The following is a 17,492-nucleotide window of genomic DNA, read 5'->3' on the forward strand; positions in this document are numbered from 1 at the left end:
GGGTGCATGAGGAGGGGTTCCTGGCAGGCTCCCAAGGAACAGCATAAGCTGGGACTTCAGGAGCGCGGGAGGAGTGTTGGGTCCAGAGGCCACAGAGTCATGCATGTGCCAAGGACAGGGTAAGAGAGCCCAGGCTGAGAATTAGGTGCAATGGGGCAGGGGGCAGCAAGACTGGGCAGTGGGAACGGAGGAAAGACCACCCTAGTGGCGGGGGGGGGGGTTGTCCCTGGGGGGCACTGCTGGAAGTCAGGAGCCCTACAAGAGGGTGGGTGGGGGCTGGGCCAGGGCAGCAATATGAGGAGGGAGACAAGGACCCAGGATGTTCCAGAAGCTGACAGAGGGGCTTGGTAAGGACTGGAGTGGGATGGTTGGGGGCCCCTGGGCTCCAGCTTGGGGGGTATGCAGAAGATGGCACTCCTTGGGGAATGGGCAGGGAGTGGCAAGGCCCAGGAGAATTCTGTTTCCACCGAAGCAAGGAGTTAGCTGAGGCCCAGGCTGATGTAGACCTGAGGAAGGGGACTTTGGAGATGAGGGTCCTGCTGGGGCTGGGAGTGGGGGGCCTGGGCCAGAACAGACCCAGAAAAGCACAGCTACCACCGCGGAGGACCGTTCCTGGGGTTTCCTAGGAATGTTGCTGGTGGTGCTGGGACAGACAGATGGACACACACACACACACCCATTCCTGGGGCAAAAAGAGACAGGCTGCAGCAGGGGGGGGGCGCTCGGACACAGAGACTAGACACAGAGCACACGCGCACACACACGTACACACACGCAGACGAGACGACACAATATTCACACCAACACACAGACACAGATCCACTTGGCTATGTCTCCGGTGCACACACACTCCCACACGGACTGACACAGGCGTACCCACCTGTGCGCACGTGCCCAGATTGGTGCAGCAGGACACAGACACACCCGTGCACACACACAGGCGCACTCTGCTCCTGGTCTTCCTTGGGGATGCACACAGCCAGAGGGGCCCAGGTGAGCTTGCCCAGCAGGATGACTCATGCGTGCCAGTTCCCGTTAGCTGGGCTGCAGCCGGGCAGCCTGCCAGCAGCAGGTCGGACAGACACGCACATCACTGCTCGGAAGATGCTCCGGCAGCCTCTCCTCCACTGAGCCCACGGCACAACGGGGCACAGCCCTGTCCTTCAGGCGTGCGTCGCACCCCTCCTGCCCTGGTGTTTTCCTGCGGGCTGGGCAGCATGGCCCTGCAGCCAGAGACCCTGTGCTCCCCTCTCTCCCTGGAGTCCTGCCCCGCTCTATGCATCTGGGAGCCAGTCACTCATGGGTGCAGGGAGGGGGCACGTTTTGTGTCCGCGGTTGTATCCCACAACTGTCCAGATCTGTTGGGATCTCAGCCTGCCCATCTGTGTATGTGAGTCTGGCAGCAGGTGTATAATCAGGGACCTTAGGGCACAGACCCAGTTCTGTGTCCCCCCGCCCCATTAGATGAGTGACCTTGGCAAAGTCGTGCAGACCCTGGCTCCATGTCCAAATGAAGTGGCCTTATTCCATGTGACCTATCCTGATTGTCCAGTGTGATGCAGCTGGGGCTATGGTAGCTCCGCTCAGCTCAGTTGGGTGGTCCCTGGGACTCCTGGCTGGCCCAGCGCCTGGGGGAGACTAGGGCAGGGACCCTCCCTGGGGCCACTTCTGCACTTGGCCTTCGTGAGGGCCGGGTGGGCTTACACTGCCCTGCTGGGGCCTTGCTCACTCTGCAGCAAGGGAGTTGGCTCGGCATTGGCCCAGGGCCCCGGATCAGGACGTTTCTGCCCCAGAGGCTGCCCCCTCCCCTCTCCTGCCTGATCTCAGGCAGAAGGCTGGCATCACCTGCTATGTTCAGCCCTACACACTCCCCGGGGGTCCCTGGGAGCCCCATTTCATCTCTAGGAGGGCCTAGCGCCTCAGCTGTGTATACCACTGTGTAAAGGGAGATGGCCCATAAGTTGGCCCTCACGCCCCCTGGGCCGGCCAGACTGGGCCCTGCCCCCTTGTGCCCAATCCCTCCTCCCTCCTGGGGGTGTCTCAGAACCCCCAGGATGGTCCCAGGATCACAGGGCAGCCCGGGGAGAAAGCTGCTCAGGTGGGTCCTGTGAAGCCCATCCATGCCCCCCCCCCACTCCCCGCCCATCCCCACCCCCAGCTGGAGCCTGGCCGTGAGCCTGCCGCAAAGCCCTGAGCTGCCAGGAGCTGCCGTCGTCACGCCCTGCTACAGCCCTGTCCCCAGGGCCCCTCCAGGGACAGATGCCCTGCTGGGAAAGGTGACAGCAGTCGGACATGGCTCAGGAGTCCCTGTTCTCCCATAAGCATGGAGTCCCGGGCCTGCCCCATGGCCACCCCTGGCCCATACAAGGCCCCCAGCATTGAGCGCTCGGCGGGGCACAGTAATTCTGCAGTGCCCCGTGCTCTCTCCCGTTGGCACACACAGGCTCAACCTCCTCCCTGGGACCACCGTGCTAGGGACACACCCTCGCTGATGGGCGGGGTCCTCAGGCCTGCCTGCAGCCCCCCGAGCCGGGGTGCCTGGGAACCAGGGCCTAGGATGCAGGGCACTGGTGGATGCAGGGCACTGGTGGGGCCAGGACGAGGAGGCGTGGCTGCCAACTGCACAGGCTGTGGTTCCTCAGCGGGGCTCCCGCCTCCCGCTGGCCACTCTCCAGGCCTCTCCAGGCAGGCAGGGACGCCCAGGGCATCAATGATTGATGTCTCCGTGCGGCAGCCGCTGCACCATAAGCCAGAATAGCTCTGCATTGTCCCTGCCCCAGCCCGGCCCCGCCCAAGTGCCACAGCTGAGTGCGGCGCCACGTAGGACCCCACCGGCTGCCATCTTGCCCTCCCGTGCAGTCCTCACATGGTGGGGAGGGGGCAGGCTTCAGGTCTGCTGACCCCTGGCCTCTAACTGCCTCAGTCTCCCCCAAGCTAAGTGCCTGCTCCAGGCCTGGGGGCAGGTGGGCTCCTTGACTCATCCCAATGGTTTGGGTCTGAGAACCCCAGAGGAGCAGGATACCTAGGTGCTTCTGGGAGCAAGGGACACCTCCCCATCGCTCATCAGGCAATGGCTGGGAGGTGCCAGGATACTGTGGGGCTCTGGGCCAAGTGGCGGCCCCTTCCTCCTGAGGCTGGGACAGGGGAAACTTAGCTTGGTGGCAGAGAAGCTGTCCCCCACCCCTGTTTGGCAGGGTTGGGAGTCAGGGATGGACCGAGGTGTCCTGAGAGGAGCCTGGGGGGCCATATGGGCTCTTTCTCCTGACTACACCATGCCAACTCCCTTCATAGCTCCTCGGAGACAGTGCTCGTGTCCCCTGAACCCCCATTTTAATGCACCATGCTCCCCTCTGACCAGTCTCCCTCAGCAGGTGAAGCCTTGTCACCTTGAATGGATACCTGCCCTGCCCACCCACCTGGAGGCCTGGCCTCGGTTTGTGCCCCGTGTCTCATGCCCCATCTGCCCCAATGCTGGCTAGAGGAGCCAGGGGCCACCTGTCGGCTCTCTGGGTTACACCCCTCACCCCCCCCCCCCACGCCTGCAGCCAAGGCTGAGCACCCTACAACAGGTCACCTCTGCCACCTCCTCTGAGTCTTGGCTCCCCCAAGGCAGCACCTTTTCAGTAGCCAGAGGTCACCCAGTCTATCCGTTCCCCATGACCGCTGTAACAAGTAAGCACACATGGCTGACACCAAGTGACCTGGCGGCTCCAGGTGTCCGTAGGCTGTATTCCTTCTGGGGTTTCAGGGGAGGTGTACTTCCTTGCCATTGTCAAGTCCTAGAGGTGGCCTGCATCCCTCAGAGCGCTGCATCGCTCTGACCTCTCCTCTGTCTCTCCAGCTCCTCACACTCTGACCCCCCTGCTTCCTACTTGTAAGGGCATCGGGCTCAACAGCATAACCCAGGACTTTCTCCCCAACTCAAAAGCCTTAACATGATCATGTCTGTGAAGTCCCTCGTAAGACCTTGTAAGGTCCCATATTCACGGGTTCTGGGGACCAGGGCATGGACATCTCTGGGTGGCATTATTCAGCTACCACAGCTAGTAAGACAGGTCAGCTCACCTGCACCCTGAGGGTCACAGCACCATTCTCAGTCTTCGCTGAGGCCCAGACAGGGTGTGGGAAACTGCTGCGCTCCCGAGGGCTGCTTCCAGCCCCAGCAACACTTCTCACCTGGGCCTTTGGGCCTGGGCTTCAGTTTCCCCACCTGTCCACGAGGACAACACTTCTTCTACTCCTTTCCAGCTCCCTGGACTACAAGGACAGCAAGAACAATGGATGAGGGTGTCCAAGTGGTGGGCAGACAGCAGAAAGGCCTGGGCCCAACACTGTCCACCGGGTGACATCAAGGCAGGAGAGCCAGCATCTGGCCACCTTTCTGCAGGGTCACCCAGGTGTCTGCGCAGAGCTGGGCAGTCAGACTGCATCGCCTGCACACTACGTTGCTGGCTGATGTACCCTCCGGAAACACGGGAGGGGACAGGAGGCTGCGGTCCAGGCGTCAGGGATGATCTCATCTGGTAATTTTCAAAATTAAAATTTTCAGTAGTTGGGCTGACGAGGACCAAGGAGAGCAGGTGATTCATGCCGACAGGACAGGGCCCAAGGAGGTCACAGGGCGGAGAAATGTGCGCATGGAGGGAGCCCGGGGAGCGAAGTGTGGATCAGGGCTTCCACCACCTCTGGGGAGGATGGAGTCAAGGGCACTCATCACGGTGGTTTTCGAGAGCCTGGAGGTGCGGGCGGATGGGGAAGGAAGGGTCTGCAAGGGCTGGGAGGGAGCTGGCGGGCGGGCCAGGCTGCCGCAGTAGTGCCCTTGCCCGGGAACGGGTGGCAACAGGACGGGCTAGGTGTCCCGGGCTCAGACCGGGCCTGCTCCTCCTGGGGCTGCGGACCCCCAACTGCCCTGACGCTGGGAAGAGCGCGGTCCTGGGACTCGGGAATCGGCCGGGCGTTGCGGGAGGAAGCCCCACTGCAGTGGCCCGCGCGCGCCGCGGAACCGGGCAGGGCGCGCTCTGGGCGGCCTAGCGAGTCAGGGCTCCAGAAGGCCCGGGGCCGCTCCAATGAAACCAGGGCCCCTCCTCACCGGAGGTGGAGGGCCGGGGCAGGGGGGAGACACGCAGGCGCACGGCGGGGTGGGCCGGCGCGCTGACGTCACGGCGGCGGCGCCGGACGCGGGGGACGGCGCGCTCCGTTGCCGGGCAACGGGCGGGCGTGGGGACAGCGGCGGCAGCTGCTCCCGGGAGCCCAGGTGGGTGCGGGCCGGGGCCGCAGGCCGGGCCTTCACGGGGACCCCGGCCCCGGGCTGCCCTCAGCCCCGCCCTGGGGCGACGCCCCCCGCGCCCCCGCCCCGCGCAGCCCCGGGCGTCTCCGGCGCAGCGCTGTGGGTGTCCGGTGCTCACCTCCCCAGCTCCCCATCGCGTGGATGCGGGCCGGGCGGCACCGACATGCAGGGCCAGCGGCAGCGGGGGCCAGGGCCTGGCCAGACGCCCCCTCCGAGCAGGTGTCCGAGCGACCTCGCCGAGGAAGCAGGCGACATTTCCCTGTGCCCGGCTTCTAAAGACAGCGGTGCGAGCAAGGCGCCCGGGGGACGAAGAGGTGCTGGCGCGGAGCGGATCTCCGGGGGCGGGGAGGGCTTTTCGACCTGCCCCGCCGGCGGCCCGGACCCCGGGGAGCATAACAGCGCCTGGGGGGAGTTTGAAGGCTTTCAAGAATCTTCGTCCAAGTCTGAACAGTTCTTCCCAAACTTTGAACGCCCGGAGAGACCCCCACATCCTCGGCGGCAGACAGTGGCTTCTACCCAAAAGGAGCGCGGTTCTCGCCAGCCTCCCCAGGGCGGGCCTGGGGTGCCAGAAGCCTCCGGCAGCTCACCTTATGAGGTATTTCTACAGCAGACCCTCTGGCGTCGATGGGCTGGCCCGGTAGGGGGTCTGCTTCTCTGCTGGCCTTGGTCCCTGCCTGTGCATCTGGCTGTCCTGTCCTCCTGACCACGATGGGGGCAACTCAGGAGCAGGGCCCCTTGTGTGCCTGGTGCTCCCGGGGCCAGGCATGGCGGCCTCCACCATCCTGCCAGCCCACTTTCCCTGCTCCATTCAGGGCACACCAGGAAAGAGCTTTTTGTCCGAATTTTCACTCTCCTTATCTAGAAAGCCTCACCAAGAGTCCCTTCCCGCCTGTGTGTGATGACAGGGTGCTGGAGATGGCCCCGGGAGCCCAGGCCGCATCCCCTTGGCCCTGGCGCTGCCCTTCCTGACCTGACCACCGGTTTCACCTTTTTTGTGACTGCATCTGATCCCTCTCTTCTTGTCTTCCTCTTCCTTCCCTTGTTCCTCTTTCTCTGCCATGTCTTCCCAAGGGCTTAGCCCGAAACCCCGAACACCATGAGAACAGAAAGAGTCAGATGAGGAAGGGATGAGAGAAAAGGTTTCGCTGGTTCTAGGGATGAACTGCTTCCTGAACCAGTGTTTCCCTGGACATCTGGTGGGAGGCACTCTCCGTGCAGTCCACTCTGCTAGCAGGCTTGTTCTGAAAACAGGACTCGTCTTCCAGTGGGGCTAATAGCTCAGGGAACAATCTGACAATAACGTGAACTTTGCAGGAGACATGAGGGGAATGCAGAAAACTGCACCCAGCTGACGTGCATATATGCACTGCACACACGCACACCTCCAGCAGCTCTCAGGGCTCCCTGCCCGCCCACTGCACACCGCCCTCACCTCCACCAGCCCAGAGCACACCCGCCCTCACCTCCACCTGCCCAGGGTGCACACCCACACTCACCTCCAGCCCCCCGCCCAGGGCATACTCGCCCTCACCTCCACCTGCCCAGGGTGTACACCCGCCCTCACCTCCACCTGCCCAGGGTGCACACCCACCCTCACTTCCACCTGCCCATTGCACACCCGCCCTCACCTCCACCTGCCCAGGGTGTACACCCGCCCTCACCTCCACCTGCCCAGGGTGCACACCCACCCTCACTTCCACCTGCCCATTGCACACCCGCCCTCACCTCCAGCTACCCAGGGTGCACACCCGCCCTCACCTCCACCTGCCCAGGGTGCACACCCACCCTCACCTCCACCTGCCCAGGGTGCATACCCGCCCTCACCTCCAGCCTCCTGGTTTGCACTCCTGTCACCTCCTGCCATATTTTGGACAGCCCTCATTCCAGCACTTCACACTAACTCCCAACCTTCCGACCTCAGGTCTTCGTCCAGGAAGGGCCACCTTTACGGCCGTGTGGGTAGATGTCCCAACCAGCTGACATACAGGAAACACTACCATTTTCATCAGGTGCCTCCTTCTCGTGTATCACTGACGAAGCTCACGAGTGCTGTGCCCTAACCCCGCTTTCCCGCGCCCAGGGCTTCTCATCGGGAGCGTGCAGAGCAGGCATGTCTTGCTGTAGCAGCAGTGACAGTACGAGCCTTCACACGCTTCATCTGCACCAAAACTACACACTGGGCGTACGGTGACGCAACGTGTGTTCTTCTCTTTTTTCAGCTTCCGCGCAGCTATGAGGACGTGTTCAGGTTTGTTTTTCAAGAGGTGCCAGCCGAGCAGGCAACTGAAGGCGTCTCCCCGTTAGACAGCATCTTAGAGCCGCCTGGCTGTGACTCTGGGCCTCCACCGTGGTAATGAACTTGCGTTCCTGCGGCAAGTCTGAGCTCACACTTCTGCTTGACCAAGTGGACCTTGGCAGCCTTGGGCTCATGGGGTCCTCAAGGAGGGACCGGACAGCACGGCTGATGCTCAGGCCCCGGTCACCCCTCTCAGAGTCGCGTTCACCTGGAACAAGGTGGACGGGGGCGCCAGCTCCTGGCGTCTCAGTGCCAGTGCCGGGCGTGCGGTGGGGCCTGAGGGTCTGGGCCGTGGGCACAGAGCCCTCCCGGGGACCTGACCGGCTGACGCTCAGCCAGAGAAGACATGCCGGTGCCCCCCAGGGTCAGCCTGTGTGTCTGGCGCTGCCGGCAAGGCCGGCGGGCCCCGGGCTAGTTCCCCAGAGATCACAAACGTGGTGTGAGCGGATGGCCGTGTCCTCAGATGCGCTCTCACTGGGCGCTGAGGGAAAGCGAGTGCAGCTCGAGGTCCACGGGGCCAGGCCACAGGAGGAGGGGGTGAAGTCGGCGTGAGCCGGCTTCCTGACTTCTGTGCCCCCTTTGTCAGAGAGTTCTGCAGACCCGCCCTTCTGGGCTCTGGCCTTGCGTCCAGTCAGGGCCACTGCTGGGGTCCAAGCTGGTGCCCGTCCCAGGGAACCCCCAGCAGGGGCCTGAGGACGGAGACCTGAAGCCCACAAGGCTGTCACCACCGTGACCCAGAAGGCTGTGTGCCCTCTGGATACAGCGCTTCCCCAGGGCGTGGTCCAGGCCAGCAGGCAGCTGGAAGGAACTTTGGTGGCAGCATGAGCCTCAGACACCCAGAGACATGGGTGGTCCTGGGTGTCAGGCGTGGCAGGCCTGGACACTGAGTGTGACGGGAGGTGGCTGTGACTTTGGGGTGTGAAAGCATGAGGACGACTTGGAAATGATGTGGGCCCTTAGCATAACTGTCCCTCCTGTGGTTCTTTACGTGCACACCTTCCTCCCTCGTAGGAGCTGCGCTAGCAGCCGTGGGCAGCACGTGGCTGATGGGGGTGGCTCGCAGGTGTGGATGGTGCATGTCAGACACCCAGTGGTCGTCCTCTAAGCACTGCCCCACCCCTGGTTTTCAAGTGTCCCTGTGGCCCCCGGGCTCGTGGTACCTGAGGTCGTCAGGAACAAAACCGCGAAGTACTGGGCCTCTAGGAGCGTCGGCCCCTTGGAGGGGCCACTCAGCTGTGACGCTGAGCCAGGCGGTGCCGGGGGAGGAGGCAGGAGTGCTGGGGTACTCGTGGGGGGCACTCATCGTCTGCAGAAAGCAGCACACGAGACGTCTCGGAGGGGAGCACTGTGTTCTCACAACCCCTGGGGGCAGGTGCCCTCTTGGCTTCTGTTCTGAAGGTTTCTCAGTCACCTTTTAATTAACATATGTCTTTTCCAGTTCTGAATCTAGAAGACTCTGGAGAGCCCTTCAGAACACAAACAGCACATCGGCCTCTCGCTGTCTCTGGAGCGAGTCCCGTTGCCAGGAAAACCTCTTCCTTGTTCTCGGAATAGATGCTGCTTGGAAGGTGAGTCAGGTGTCCAGGGGCTCCTGAGGGTGCAGCTGGACTCCACAGCGACTTTGCCGGCCACCCTGAGGCTGCAGGGAGCCGTCTATGCGGACAGCATGAGGGTAGGGGGGCCTTGCTGCCAGAAAACAGCAGGTGGGGGAGAAAACACACTGGTTTCCAGTGGGGGGGTGAGGCAACACAGGCAGGGAAGGGGCGAGACAGTTCAGCGCGTCGGTGTCAGGCACCTGCCCCGTGCCAGGCTGACCGATGTCCAGGTGCAGCCCAGCCCCTGGCACGTGGTGGAGGAGGTGCCGTGGTGGAGCACAAGGATATGCACAGCATGCGGGGGGGGGGAGCTCCCCAGCAGAGGGGAGGGCGGAGAAGTGGGCCCGGGCAGGAGCAGGCTCTGCTCGGGGGGGGCTGCGGGGCGGGGCCACACCAGGCCAGCCGAGTAGCAGGTGCAGGCAGAGCTGTGAGGTTAGGCACCAGGTGGGTCCCTAGTGCCTGACGTGGGAAAGACCCTCTTCTGTTTTTTAGTATTATGGAAATTTTCAAACATGGAAAACCTAAAAGGGGCTGGCAGGCCTCGGGGATGGCTGCTGTGTGGGCTGAGGGGCCACGTGGGGCCGGCCAGGAGGGATGCAAGGGGTGGAAGGAGCCAGAGCGGCCCAATGAGGCCACCCTGGCATTGTGTTTGTGCAAGGAAAACAGCCGGGAGGATGGGGGAGGGACAGGCAGCCTGAACAGGAGGCGGGAGGTGGGAGAGCTCCGGGTGCAGCCAGGCTGGGGGCACGGGGGCGGGGCTTACCCCAGGGGCGGTGGAAAACGTGAGGTGGCGGTGGGGCCTGCAGGTCTGGAGGGAGAGAGTGGCCGTGAGCTGGGTGACGGGAGGGTGGAGACCAGTGGGCTGCCCCGGCCCCGTGGACACCGAGACACGACCACGTTGCAGTTTAACAGTGGCATGTGCCAGAGGGGTCTGGGTTAACAAGGCAAACGCAGAGAAAGCGGTCCTTTATCTTTCTTCCGCTGGGTGACAGTGGTTTGTCTCACTAGAACCTTTCTGGAGACCCGGGTCACACTCTGGAATGTTCTGACCTCAAAGAGCCTGAAGAACTGGGTGTGCCCACCTTCCGTCTGCAGCCCTGCAGAGCCCTGATCCAGACCAAGGTGAGCTGCCCCCGGGACAGGCCCTGGCCATGCCGGCCGCGTGGGTCTGTGTGCTGGCACCTGCTACCTGAGTCTCATGGACTCGGGAGAAAGGAGCACTGCTGCCGTCTGGGGCGGGCAGAGCACCACTGGGCGCTGGGAGGTGGGCAGGTGTCCTGGGCGACCGGTGGGCGGCAGGGGGGGCTGCAGGGAAGCAGCAGGGCAGGCGGGGTGACTGGCGAGGCACACACGAGGGGCACTACAGGCCCCACTCAGCAGCGGGAAGGAGGAGTGCACAGGCAGGGGCTTCTCCTGCCGCCCTCTTCTGAGGACAGGGCACAGCTTTTCCTGGGAGTGGGGGTGCCTGCCCACTCATGGGCCAGATTTTGCGGGGAGTGGTGCCCAGCCTCGAGGGGCCTGTTCCCCCTGGGACTGGGGGTTCGCTCTGCACGTATCCCTGTCCCAGGAGAATAGTGACACCTGGGGGGCATGCACCTGCAGGGTCTGCTCTGATGGTGGTTGGCTGGGGAGGGGTCGGGCTGCTGCCTCTGGCTGCTGGGAGCACACACCACCTGATCAACCGGGCAGACAGAGCGCAGGGGAGGCCCCCTGTCATCTGGCTGCACGGGCCAGGGCCATCTCCAGCGCAGGAGGTAGAAACCTCTAGAAGGACAGGCAGGGGCCATCTTAGAGCAGCAAGACATAGAAATATCCACAGCAGCATCACTCACAGTAGCTCACGTGTCCACAGCAGCTGGTAGGTGGAAATCCACGGACACTGCAGACGAGCAGGAAGGGCCCTGTGACCCCACCTAGGCCCTCAGGCCAGGGTCATAGGATCACTTGGGATGAAGAGGCCTGCGTGGCCCTGGGCCCACGGCACAGCCGGTGCTGTGGTGCTGCCTTTGCTCTGAGAGAGGCCACGGAGCTGTCCACTCTGTCCTGCGCACCTCTGTGTGACTGCACGATGACAGGAGCTTGGGCGGGAGGAGAGGAAGTCCCGGGGTTCAGTGGCAGGTGCAGCAGGCCGGCCCGGGGACAGGCGGCCCGCTGGCCTCTGCAGTCCCTGACCGTGCCCTTCCTTTCCCATCAGCTCTCAGGGACGTCCGGCGGCAGAGAGGGGAGCCTGCTGGCATGCAGCCTCTTTCTGAAGACCCCCTTATGCAGAAATGGACAGCACATCACAGTTCCGTGGAAAAAGAAGATTTTCAATCCTCGTAACCTAAAAATGACCTTGTTTAATAGTGACATTTGCTAAAACGGGAGTAGTTTGTATTTTTATGAGGAGTTTTACATTTTCTTACTGGCTTGATTTTTGGTCCTGGAAACCGGAACTATTTTGCGGGCATGTTTCCGGGGATGCCCTGTGCAAACCTGTCGTGTGCCCAGTGGTGCACGTCGGGGTCTGACCACTTTAGAAGAAGAGCGCGTCCTTCGGCAGAGCCGCTCGCAACAGGAAGGAGCTGCCCAGGGTCCCCAGCAGCTCCGCCCCAGCCTGACATGAAGCAAAGTGGCACTGGGGGCCCTCTGCCCGGTGCAGGTGCTGCTGGCCCCTGAGGGCACCCGGGGAGGGACCCCAGGCCTGGCCGCCCGCATGGCCCTGCCGGGGCACACCCGGGTATCCTGGCTTTCTGCTGGGACTGTGCACAGGAGGCAGCGTCCACACGCTCAGGGAGACCAGACCACGTTACTGTCACACCTGGGGGAGAGCGAAGGCCCTGGGAGCATTTACCCGCGCACTGCCCGTCCACTGGCCCTTCTCTGCGCCCGGCCCTCCCCTCTGACTCCAAGCAACCTTTCTCTGTTTCTGGTGGAGGCACTGATTTTTGTAAAATTTTATTAAATAAAATGGCTCAGACAAGCCTATGTTCCTGCCGGCTCAGGTGCTCTCTGCGGACCACTGCCAGAAGCCCCTTCCCCAAGCCCCTGGCCCGTCCGCTGCCCCGCACGCACGGGCCACACTTGCGGCTGGGAGCCCACGGGTGGGGGCTGGCCTCGGATGCTGCATCAACCCCAGTGTCAGACCGAACAGTGACACGGTGACCAGCAGATGTCGCCTGTCACAGGGGGAAGGGTGCTGGCCGCCACTCTCCACCAGAATGCAGGTGTCTTTGAGGCTTATGTGAAGGGGTAAGCAGACTTTTTTTAGTGCTGTATGTTTGGGAAATCTGCCCTAATTTTTCATTTTCAGCCAGAAAGACATGGAAATTTGGAAACTGCTTTTCCGCCATGCCTCTTTCACCAAAGGGCAGCATCCGCCCTGGGGTCTCCTAGGGCCCCACCAGCAGAGACCTGCTGGGATGTGCCATCATTTCCCAGCCTTTGGTTAAAATCAGACTTGAACCCAAAACAAGCCATTCTGTGTTCTGCCTCCTCCCCCCAGAGTCACTCTCGGACGCTGGCACTGAACTCCCCACGGCGGCCTCCCTGCCCTGCTGCTGGCAGCCCCTGAGCCAGCGCCTCGCAGGCCTCAGAAAGCTGAGCTCTCCTGACCCCCAGCCAGCCCAGCGCACCCCAGCCCTGCTCCCCAAGCCGGAGGCCAGGGCTGTCCCTGGCCTTCACTCCGTGTCCAAGCAGACATCAAGTGTCCGGGTGTCTGGCCCGGCTGCTCAAGGAGGGGCCTTCTGAACCGGGACAGTGAGTGCTGCCTGGTCCCCTCGGATTCACAGGCTGGCCCTGTCACCCCAGCCAGAAGGTGCCGCCATCGGCTACAAAATAATCACAGAGCTGAGGGCACCAAGGAGCCCACATTAGCTCAGTTCAGTGCCCCAGGGACAGAGCGGGAGGAGGGGGACCCCAGGGCAGCTCCACGCCCACTGGCTCTTGAACCCCAGCGCCAGGCAGGTCTGGACCTCTCGTCCAGCACTCGGCCTTTGCTGAGCGCTCAGAGTGGGGTGTAAGGAGGGAAGGCTGACAGAAAATCCCCAAGAAGCCAGCCTCTCTCAGAAGTGGGGGCCGGAGAAGCGAGAGACCCCCCTCTGAGGGGTGCTCCGGGGTTCCTGCTACCCACTCTAGAGGCTCCGCGGGGCAGCTGGGCCTTTGCCCCAGGCGCTCCAGGCCACCCACGGCAGGCTGGAAGGACCAGGCATGGGGGCAAAGGGAGTCTCCAGGGATCTGCACACATGGTGGCCAGGCTCTGCAGGGCAGGCTGATGTCCAGAGCCCGGCCAGCGCTCAGACCTCGGGCCCCGCAGAGCAGGAGCCCTGCCACCACCCGGAGACACGGAAGCCTCTCGGAGCTGCAGGGGGCCCAGGCCCAGCCACGGCAGGCGAAGACTCAGCCCTCCAGGACTCTGACGGGCTCCTCGTTACCAACTTCAGTCTCTGCTGTTCTCTTACCGAGAGCTCAGCAGTCAGCAAAACATGGCAAGACCACGAAAATGCGAGAACCCAATCCCTGGCGCACAGGAGCAGAAGCGGAGCTGTCCAATCAGTGCGGGTCCAAGGCCGGCCGTAATATGGCACTGGTAGGAGTGAGGATCCAGTGGGAAAGTGAAACGCACACGGGACAGACACGGAAATTACACAGAAGAACAAAATGGAAGTGCCAGAAAAGAACACCGTCACCCGTCCGCGAGCAATTGTTGAGACGGGCCTGACGGCAGGCCCAGCCCCGCAGAGGACCAGTCCGTGAGCATGAACTGGTCAGCAGAAACCATCCGAGCAGGATGCAGAGGGAAGAAAGAGGGAGAAGACACAGGGCAGAGTGCCCAGGACCCGGGGGCAGCGCCAGGCCGTGCGGTCCCACATCGTTGGGGTTCCAGAAGCAGGAGCCAAGAGGAGAGAACGTAAGAACTTTCCAAAACTGACAGCACAGACCTGCAGCCCGAGCAGGAACTGCAGGAGGAAGACCGGACTGCGCTCTGACCGCACGGGAGCCCAGCCCGGAGGGACAGGGAGCACTCCACACGCCCAGCAGTTCAGACGCAGGCCCGCGGAGGCTGCCGTGCAGGGGCCTGGCCCCTGGCAACCGCAGGCTGGAGGCCGCATCTGGACCAGCCCAGTAAGCGGCCCTGCGGGGAGGACGGGGCAACGCTGGAAGAACGCAGGTAGGACACTTGGCAAGTGTAGCACCCCAGGGGGGCACGGAGGACAGAGAGGCTGGAGGGGCCGCTGGAGGGGCCGCCGTGATGGGGGTGGGGGGGGCAGCGGCAGGGAATGAGGCGAGTGTAAGAGCCATGAGCAAGGCTGTCGCGTGGCTGTGCAGGAGGAGAGAGATTTAGGTTCAAAGAAAGTAGAAGAAAGGAAGTGAGGACAGCAGAAGCGCACATGGGGAGCACATGGGGAGTCAGTGAAGACAGGAGCCAAGGCTCAGTCCTCCACGCGGACACACGGTAACCAGCACCCGGGCGGAACCAGCGGGATATGCCCCGACGGCTGCCACCTCACAGACCCGGCGCCGTCCTCCCTCCCCGTGTAAATCGTCTCCAGCCGGACCGCGATTTCCCGCTGACAAAGTGACAGGGAAAGGACAGCTAGCGGGGACATGTGAGTATGACCAAGTGTCGGCCAGTGGGAAGGAATTAGTATTCGTTTTCTAACCGCGACACGGGATTGCAGTCCTGAAGTTTAATATGTATTTACAGGCAAAATGTATCCACATCTCAGACCTGCTTTATGCTTCTTTAAGGAAAAAACAAACACCACAGTTCACAACTGGCCACCTGTGGCAACAGGCAGAGGCCGGTGCCGATTCCCTGACTCTAGGATGTTTCTACTCTTGCAGGAGAAGCTTTCTCCGTGGCCAGAGTGCCCCCCATTCCCTGAGAATCATCACGCCCCCACCACTGGCCTGCAACAAGCGGCACAAGGCCCCATGGCTGCATGTGGGGCCCCAGTGGGCAGGGTCTCGGCAGGGCCCTTCCCCATCATCGGAGCCCCTCAAAGTGGGCCACCGGGTCTGTCTGCAAGGATGACCCAGGGGCTGAAGCCGGGGCTCTGAGCACCAAGCTCACAGTGCGGGTGGCTTCTGGAACTCAGCGGGGACCAGGTGGGTGCGGGGCAGCCCACAGGAGGGGGTGCTGGAGGGGATGCTGTCTCAGCGGGCTCAGGCTGCTGGAGCAGAATGCGACCACGTGGGAGGCTTTGACAAGCTCCTTCCCACAGTCCTGTGGGCCTCTCCCAGCTCACAGCCGGCCACCTTCACGGTGCGTCTACGGGGCAGAGAGCAGCCGGGAAGCAAGCGGACACAGCTCCTCTGACAGGGGCCCAAGCCCATCACGAGGGCACCTTCCAGAGCCCCCCCCCCCACCAGCACAGTGAAGCTAGGTTTCAACATAGGAATTTGGGGGACATGAAGCAAACCTTAAACCACCCCCAGGGTATCATCCTCTATGTGCCTCGTCCAACAGACACACACACACACACACACACACACGCCAACAAACCTCCCCCGGGAGCCTTCCCTATCCCGCTGGGCCGGCCCCCACAGCAGGGCCACGGGGCGCGGAGCTCACCCACGTCTCCGTCCTCACTGTGAGGCCTGGGCTTTGGGCAGACAGGCGCTGGCTAAAGACCTTGCCCCACCTGGGCCCTGGGGTAGGTGGATCCCGGGACACAGGGCATAGAGGCACCCCCAGCATGAGGGCACAACAGGCCACAGGTCACTGACTCGCGGTGCTCAGCAGCTGCTCGGGGCCACAGTGGACCCAGGCTCCCCTCCTTGTTTTGCCCTCCCTGGGAGTGGGTTGTCCTGCATCTGGTGACTTGGTGCTGATGACGCGCTCAGCCCTGTAGCTTAGGTGGGAAAAGAGCGAGACCCGGGCCAGAGGCCTCCTGGAGGCTGGCTTCCAGGGGTTAGGCCCCTCTGGCGCAGGGGCAGGAAGCACAGCCTGGCCTCTGCCCTGCTCTCGGCCCTAGGTCTTCCGCCATCTGATAGGTGGGGCCACCGTGGAGCAGCGCCTCCTTGGGCCCAGTGTCTGGACAGCAGCTGTGGCCTTCCTCAGACTCCGGTCAGCTGGTACCAACGTGCCAGCAGGTGCTGGGAGGGCACGGCCGTTTAGACGGCAGCCTCCGAGTAGGCGCAGTGCTCCAGGGTTAACACGGCCAGCGCAGCTACAGGCCACATGGCTCCGACGGCCGACAGCCCAGGGCCCCCACCGTCAGTGAGCTTGCTCCTGTGGGGGCGGCCCGCGGCCCTCCCCAGCGCGCCAGCCCTGCAGTTTATACACATGTGGGGGCTTTTTCCCCAAACGACTACAAAACTACAAGGACAAAATTAGCCACCAAAAGAGAACAGAATGAGAAAAGAAACCGTTTCCAAGAATTTAAAAAGGCAATAGCAAGAAATGTCACAAACTCCAGGAAAGCAGCAGTCTGACCAACCACCGCCTTACGCATGTCCATGCTTTTCTGGAGTTTTTGCTGCACTTCTTAATAAGCTTGCCCTGTGACAACCCTTTCTTCCTCTCACTGCTACCCAGAAAGCTCCGTGTACATTTACGACTGCTGGTTCAGAAGGCTTTTCCAACGTAAGGCCCATCCGTGGCCACGCTGTGTGACCTTGGGGGCTGTCAGTCAGGGCCGGGCCCCGCTGGAATTTTTCACAGGCTGGCTGTCAGCTCCATGCCTCAAACCTGCTTCCCCTCCGTCCACAGGCTCCCAGTGCAGCAGCATGGTGCCCTGCCTGCCCTTCGAGCCACAAGCCAAGGCAGCAGGGGCAGCGGGTGGCAGGCATACCCGAAGTCCCTCCTGACTAAGGAGGGCTGGCAGAAGCTCAGCCACGCTCGGTAGCAGCTGGAGACATGGAGCCGAGACCTGCTGCCCTCAAACCCTGCTTCCCTTGCCCAGAGCCCAGAACCACAGAGCTCCCCTACCCCACCAGAGAGGCAGCAGGAGAGGCGGGGTGAAGACAGCAGTCTTAGCGTGCTGTGGCCGACCAGGAGCTGGGACAGACCGAGTCCTGCACTTGCAGGTTAGATCCGTCCCCAGCAACTGCCCACCTGCCTCTGACCTCTCTGGAGGCCCTCAGATGTTTCCAGGGGCATCCGCGTTCAGGTGCCCACCAGCCAGCCCGGATGGGATGACAGAGGGCCTGCAGAGTTGGCCCTGCCCAGGGCAGCCAGGTGGGCTGGCTCCTGAAACTGGCGGGGGCCAAGTGGGCGTGTGGCGTCCCACGGGGGGGGAGCCCCTGGAATGGAAGCGGGCCGCTGGGAGGCAGCCAGAAAAGCAAAGGGGGGGGGGAAGGAAGGGCCGCCAGCAGGAGCAGGGAGGAG

At 62.7% G+C, this 17,492-nt stretch overlaps 1 protein-coding gene across 1 annotated transcript; it reads left to right on the forward strand.

Annotated features, from left to right (window-relative positions):
• Nucleotides 1–5,211: 5,211 nt before the first annotated feature.
• On the forward strand, nt 5,212–12,145 carry CLBA1 (clathrin binding box of aftiphilin containing 1). Its single transcript, XM_045799325.2, has 5 exons — nt 5,212–5,882; nt 7,507–7,637; nt 9,022–9,151; nt 10,187–10,300; nt 11,373–12,145. The coding sequence occupies exons 1-5, from the start codon at nt 5,451–5,453 to the stop codon at nt 11,535–11,537; spliced, it is 972 nt and encodes a 323-aa protein (XP_045655281.2). The 5' UTR covers nt 5,212–5,450; the 3' UTR covers nt 11,538–12,145.
• Nucleotides 12,146–17,492: the final 5,347 nt, after the last annotated feature.

The sequence above is a fragment of the Ursus americanus genome, chromosome 26 (assembly GCF_024610735.1).
Source record: "Ursus americanus isolate L20-20 chromosome 26, mUrsAme1.1.p, whole genome shotgun sequence".
NCBI classification, from domain to species: domain Eukaryota; kingdom Metazoa; phylum Chordata; class Mammalia; order Carnivora; family Ursidae; genus Ursus; species Ursus americanus.